The sequence below is a fragment of the Boleophthalmus pectinirostris genome, unplaced genomic scaffold (assembly GCF_026225935.1).
Source record: "Boleophthalmus pectinirostris isolate CB_2022bp ecotype Guang Dong unplaced genomic scaffold, ASM2622593v1 HiC_scaffold_22, whole genome shotgun sequence".
NCBI classification, from domain to species: Eukaryota; Metazoa; Chordata; class Actinopteri; order Gobiiformes; family Gobiidae; genus Boleophthalmus; species Boleophthalmus pectinirostris.
The window spans coordinates 7,896,808-7,903,778 of record NW_026571190.1 but is presented as its reverse complement, the minus strand read 5'-3'; the positions used below and the strand labels follow the sequence as shown (position 1 = coordinate 7,903,778).

Here is a 6,971-nt window from a genome sequence, read left to right as displayed (position 1 = left end):
GACTAAAAAACCAGAACTAAAACCAGGAAAACCAGAACTAGAACTAAAACCAGAACTAAACCAGACTAAAACCAGAACTAAAAGGACTAAACCAGGACTAAACCAGAAAACCAGAAACTAACTAAACCAGGACTAAACCAACTACTAAACCAGAACTAAAACCAGAAACTAACTAAACCAGAACTACTAAACCAGAACTAAAACCAGAACTAAACCAGAACTAAAACCAGACTAAACCAGAACTAAAACCAGAACTAACTAAACCAGAACTAAAACCAGGAACTAAAACCAGAACTAAAAAACCAGAACTAAAACCAGAACTAAAACCAGAACTAAAACCAGGACTAAACCAGAACTCTAAACCAGAAACCAGGACTAAACCAGAACTACTAAAAAAAACCAGGAACTACTAAACCAGAACTAAAACCAGAACTAAAACCAGAACTAAAACCAGAACTAAACAGAACTAAAACCAGAACTAAAACCAGACTAAACCAGAACTAAAAACCAGAACTAAAACCAGGAACTAAAACCAGGTCTAAACCAGGATTAAACCAGAACTAAAACCAGGTCTAAACCAGGACTAAACCAGTACTAAAACCAGAACTAAAACCAGGTCTAAACCAGGACTAAACCAGAACTAAACCAGAAGTAAAACCAGAACTAAAACCAGGTCTAAACCAGGACTAAACCCTGAATTAAAACCAGGTCTAAACCAGGACTAAACCAAGACTAAACCAGAACTAAAACCAGAACTAAAACCAGGACTAAACCAGGAGTAAACCAGAACTAAAACCAGGTCTAAACCAGGACTAAACCAAGACTAAACCAGGACTAAACCAGAACTAAAACCAGAGCTAAAATCAGGTCTAAACCAGGACTAAACCAGAACTAAAACTAGAACTAACACCAGGTCTAAACCAGGACTAATCCAGGTCTAAACCAGGACTAAACCAGAACTAACACCAGGACTAACCCATTCCAGGACTAAACTAGGACTAAAGCAGGACTAAAGCAGGACTAAAACCAGTGATCTCATATATAAAGCATTTCTATATCAATAATATTTTGAATATGGTTAAGGAAAGACTGGACTTTTTATTGTCTTTAAGTAGACAAAAGTTATTATGTTCAGATTTCCTCGTCTTTGCTACTTTACAGCAAACAGTTTGTTATTCATGGAGACTTGGGCTCAACAGCCAATTTGAAGAGAACAAACAAGAACAACATTTGCAGGATGCGGTTGCTACATTCATGTAGTTTTAAAAAGCATGACAATATCAAGTAATCCAAAGTATTCAGATTACGTTACTAACTTCATGTAATTAAATTGATTAAGTTAAAAACTATATTTTGGGATCTGTAATCTGTAATCTGTAGAGGAATACGTTTTAAAAGTCACCTTCCCAACACGCAGATTAGTAAAAGTAATAATAATGATGATACTGTGGAATGTAAGTGACTGCATCTGTTAAAGTTTATTAAACAATAAATGACTTATAAAGTCACTTTTTTTTTGTTCTATATCAGTCTTTTGATCTGCCACAATAATGTAATAATGATTTTAAATGAAAATACCTCAAATTGAAGGCTTTTCTCAGCAATTTTTAGGTGACATTAAAAAGAGATTAATTATATTAATTAATTACAGATCGTAATTAATTAATCTCTCAATTTTTTTATCACTTGACAGCAATAGGAGCCCTACAGTGCAGAGTGCTGCACGGGTCCATTTTTGGAGACTTGCACCCGCGCAGTACAACATCGCACCCACTCGTTAACCTGAGATTATATGAAACTTTTGCATTGCATACACCACGGACTGAACCAAGACTAAACCAGGACTAACCCAGGACTAACCCAGGACTAACCTAGGACTTATTCCAGGACTGAAACAGGAAGAATAAACCAGGACTAAAACAGGACTTAAGGCTTTTTACTCTTTTTTAATAAATAGTAATAAATTATATTACACTATCAGAGCTTGTTTTTTGGATTCTTCTCTGAAAACTCCACACCAACATGAGAAGCATCACAGTCAGCTGAGCAAATGCATTGGGAATTATAAATTGTTAACCATGACAATTGATGATAAATAGGCTGAGGCTCCACACACACCTCAATGCTGCTCTGGTCCGCCCAACTAACTGTCCATCTGGTGCATGCCAAGATGGATTCTCATGAGTGTGTGAACTCACCAGGTTTGTAATAATATAATGCTGACCTTGAATGTGCCAGTAGACCTCTCCATGCTCAGCCAGGCCCTCCAGAGACGCAGACATAGATGTCAGGTTTTCTTTGTACTGGTGCAGCGCTTTTGCACTTGCACGGAAGTCTCTGATGATCCACTGATTAAAGACGACTCAGAATTTACAGGAGTTATCATAGGATTCTTTCTAAGCAGTGGATTGTCAAACTTACCGAAGCAGCTCCAATGATCAGGGCATCAGGCTTTACTGTGGCCTGTAACAACAAGGACCACAGTGTTTATGGACAAAAATGACATAAGCATTGTGCGGTAAGTGGCAAAGTCATCTGATTCTAGTGTAAGACATGATAGGCTATCTAATGTGTTGATCTGTGGTATCTTATCTGTGGTATGGTGGTATCCCTTCTCGTAGATTAAGTATTTATTATGTGAACTCTGACCCTGCTCACAACTGAGTAATGGACTCCCTCTGCTCCCTGAATGTAAAAGATGGATTGGGTGGAGCTTAAGAGAAACTTCTTCAAAAGGGATTGTAGGTGTCCTGAGAGTGATCGAGATGTGACTGAACAGAGTAAAATCCTGCCCCTATAATAAGTGAACTCAAAACAAGATCATCAAAGCATGTGCAATGTATGAGTATAGATTCATTAAATGCAATATTATTTATTTGTCTCTGTCCTGTCAGTGAAGAAATCTGCAGAGATAGTGTGCACTTCCCTTGATTAATAGGGATGGCATTAAATGTAAATGTCCAATGCAAAAAAAAAAAGTACAAATTATTGAAATCAACTTGTTCACTGTGAGGCTCGGGTTAGTGACAAACAGAACTGTTGAACTGTGTCATTCTACTCACATTAAACAGTGAAATAAGACGCTTCTTCATGTCGTCATTTGTCCGCGGGTGCCACAGAAAATGCTGCATAAACACAATTTGTCACTTTATTGTTTTATGTTTGAAGAACACAACTCAGATTTCGATTTCAGAACAACTCACCACTTGAACTGAAGAGCTTTTGTCTGTAAAAAAAAGATCTACATGCCTCTGACAAGACACACAAGCACATGTCCAGAAAGTTATCAGTGAGTATAAAGGAATCAAGTCCAAGTCTTTCAGTATCCATCTCTCTTACCCAGGGGGCGCTGTAATGTTTAGATGCTATTATATTGACGAAAGACAAAAACAGATGAAAATCCGTGAGTCCCCAATAAAAATGACCTTCTTTCCACCGAGGCAGGTGCTGGCCTCCCTGTGAGGGGCAGAGGAGACAAGATGAGACCAACAGACACTTTATTGATCCCCAAAAGGGGAAGTCCATGTAGCTTGGTTCACACAACTCATCACACAGTTAAAAGATTAATAAAAGGCAATAAATAATCATTAAAAGCTTGTGCAAGACATGCAAAGTCCATGTGCATAAAGTCCCAGTTCTGACAAGTTACAGAGCCGGATGGCTGTGGGGACAAAGGACTTTATAAACCTTTCAGTCCTACAACAGAGTGAGAGGAGTCGCCTGCCTCTGCTGTTCCTCTGTGCAGCCAGGACACTGTGGAGGGGGTGGGAGCAGGTGTCCATTATGACCAGTCTGTTTGGGATGCACACCTCCACCACTGTACTGAGTGAGTCCAGTGCTCTCCCAGTCACAGAGCTGGCCTTCATCAGATTCTACAACCTCCTGCTGTTCTTGTTGGCCGGGCTGCTGCCCCAAACTGTCCTGTGAAAAAGGCACTGGCCACAACAGTGTGACAGAACATCAAGAGCAGCATCTTCAAATGCCCTCAACCTCCAGACGAAGAAGAGCGGCTCTAACCTCTTGATGAACATAGACCGTATAAAGAAGTGGTCTAAGACGTATTCAGGTCGTATTCAGGATGAGACAGTTGTCCCCACACCACCAGCTGAAGTTGTACAGTAGATCAAATCAAACTTTATTTATAAAGCGCTTTACAGTCATTAGAACCATACACCCCACAGCCAACCATCACAAACACAGTGTTGCCTAGATCAACAGCAGAACATTCTCTTCTGTCACTGGACTCAAGTTTCAGGGTGAAGATGTTTTGCTGTTCTAGAAGTCACTTGGAGAAGTTTACACTCTGAAACTCTAGTCCAGTGACAGAAGAGAGAGACAGCCACCAGGACACCAGCACAGGGCCCAGAGGAGAGATGAGGCCCAGACTCCAAATACGAGACAGGACAGAGCACCAGGAGCTGTGGTGAGCTGCAGCTGTGTCACTGAGTGCATCAGGTACATGCTTAAAAACACTCACCATCTGCTGTAATTATGCATCATGCAGCCATCAGGCTGCCACACACTGTTCTCCAGGAAGCGTCCAGTGGACAACAGCCACTGACAGGAGTCAGAGTCTGAGGGACACAGTGAGGACAGGACTCAGACTGTAGGCCTGTAGAAGAGCTCTGCTGAAGGAGGGACACATGTACACACTTACCACTGTAATAACGGGACGCTGAGTGACAGGCCAGGAGGAGGATTATTAATGCTAAAGACAGGACTTTAGCATTGTCAGTGGTGAAGGACCTTCTAATGCTGCGTGCCAGGCTCAACATCTTGGCTCCTTTGTGACACCAGACTGGTAGACAGTGTGAGCCCCATGATGCTGAAGCCCTTTCCTCTCCATCAGAGCTCGGGCATCCTTCTCCCACACAAACCTCTACTTCAGTCTGGGCGCAAGAGACAGTCTGTCAGTCTGTGGTCTGAGTCTGTGGTCTGAGTCTGTGGTCTGAGTCTGTGGTCTGAGTATACATGCACATCAGTATCCCTGTTATGATTGAGTTTTTTGGGTATCCCGATTTTGTCATGGTGCATGTATCTGCAGTATCCCAGTTTCAGTATCCCAGATAAGGCAGTTTTCCAGTTATCAGAAACTAGGATACTGTAGCTTGTATATTCCGATAGTAACTGGGATACTGTGGCATGTATACACTGTATCCCAATTACTGCAACATAAAGTTTAATGTGCATATGTCTAAAACACTTTTCAGTCTTTTCATCACAAGATAACTGTTGAAGGCCCTGACCCATTGCCTGAGGGATGAAGGTTTTGGTGCCAGCTTCATTAAGAGGCTTTTTATTATCCATCTGGCAGCTTTTAGAGCATTAGTAACTCATAGAATGTAGTAAGACAATTGTTATAGCACTTAGTAGCATCTTTATGACTTATATCAATATGATTTATTTGATACTGCTTTTGTATCTTTGTATTTGCAACAGACTGCATTTTAATACTGTGCACAGGATGTTGGCACTATGCAAATCGTGTACAAGATGCATGCCCTATGTACAAGATGCTGCACTTTGCTAGGTGAGTTTGTGGCTTGCAGAGTAAAGTATGCAGTTTTTGAAGCATCCTTTATTCTTAGAATTGTTTTTCTCAGAACTGCTGTGTGAAGACTGGCCACTGTGCACGTACCTGGGAGGAGCCCTGTGGGATCTGTAGTATAAATATTAGGAGAAAATCTACTGCAAAGTTGGATCTTGCATTGGTTCTGGCATTGACCTCACTGAACTAGGCAGCGCTCTGCACCAGACCTCGTCACAGGGTAAATACTCCTATGGTACTTGTATAGTGGTTTGTCCTAATTATTCTGTATTTGAGCTTTTGAGTAAACTTGTAATCATCGAGTAGCTGGAAACACCGTATCTAGCTGTGTATTGACCACGGTCGTTTATTCAAGTCTCCTAACTTTGAGTCAATGAGCTTGGCACAGCGATAATTGATATCTCCAGACACAGAATGACACAGTAAAACCTGAATTAAAAAGCCAAAAAATAAGACAAAGACAAATCACTTGTTTGGAACCTTTGGTGAGTTTTCCCTTAATTTCATCTCTACAACGAGCAAGTCCAGCTAGACTAGGTAAGTGGCATAATGTTTGGTGAATATTTGATGCAATGTTAAGACTAGGTGAATGTTAATGTAATGTTAAGGCTATTTGGGAGGTAGTGAGATTCAGGCCATATAGTTTCAGCCTGGGACTTCAGAAGTAGCCAACATAAATAAGGTGACCAACATAAATAAAGTGACCAAACATGAGTGAAATGACTGTTAAATAAAGAGCTGCGCTAAACCTGCACAAGTACAATCTGCACTCCTATGACCTGCACATGTATGATCTCTGAAAAATTAAACATAAACCATCTCCAATGTGATACACACAGAACAGACTCAGCATCATCAGCACATCCTCTGTCACAGAGAGAACACTCATTTTCCACTGAGTCATGTCTTTTAGCTGACCACATCAGTGCACAAGCAAAGAGCTGTTTTGTTTTTGGTTTTTTCAGCTATAGTTTATACAAATGAGCATGTAGTTTTAAGTTTCATTCTGTAAAATGTAAACAAATGTGTGCAAAGCTGAATTATATTATCAAACAGGCTGATGTGGCTCTATAGTGGTTGTGGTTTATATGTTGTGAAGTTGAGTTTATTTATGCAGAAGATTTTAATTAAGAATCTGCTGCAGTGTGTAACTTGTACAATGTTTGTTCAGTGTTGGGTTTAATGTAGTGGACCATAGCTCCTTACTGTTGGTTAGGAACCTCCCGAGCTTCCTATGCTGAAGGAGTTCATGGATGTTTGTATATTGCCTGGTTTATTAAATGTATAATTTTTGCTCTTGTGTATTTGTAAGATTATGTCAAGAAACCAGGATAGTACATTTGATCATGTACACAGGGATATGAGTATCCTGGTTTCTCAGCGTGCATGTAAACAGCATGTCCTGAATACTGACATAACCGGG

The 6,971-nt window shown here is 40.4% G+C and overlaps 1 protein-coding gene across 1 annotated transcript in view; it reads right to left on the bottom strand.

Moving 5' to 3' along the window:
* Nucleotides 1–4,835, bottom strand: part of LOC129410307 (N-acetylneuraminate 9-O-acetyltransferase-like) — a 19,273-nt gene extending 14,438 nt beyond the window's left edge. The window contains exons 1-8 of the mRNA XM_055158021.1: nt 4,658–4,835; nt 4,478–4,574; nt 3,721–3,916; nt 3,340–3,456; nt 3,204–3,251; nt 3,063–3,125; nt 2,422–2,463; nt 2,225–2,348 (exon numbers count right to left, since the gene is read on the bottom strand). Of these exons, the coding sequence (XP_055013996.1) occupies nt 2,225–2,348; nt 2,422–2,463; nt 3,063–3,125; nt 3,204–3,251; nt 3,340–3,456; nt 3,721–3,916; nt 4,478–4,574; nt 4,658–4,775 (805 nt within the window). The 5' untranslated portion in view covers nt 4,776–4,835. The remainder of the gene's footprint in view (nt 1–2,224; nt 2,349–2,421; nt 2,464–3,062; nt 3,126–3,203; nt 3,252–3,339; nt 3,457–3,720; nt 3,917–4,477; nt 4,575–4,657) is intronic.
* Nucleotides 4,836–6,971: the final 2,136 nt, after the last annotated feature.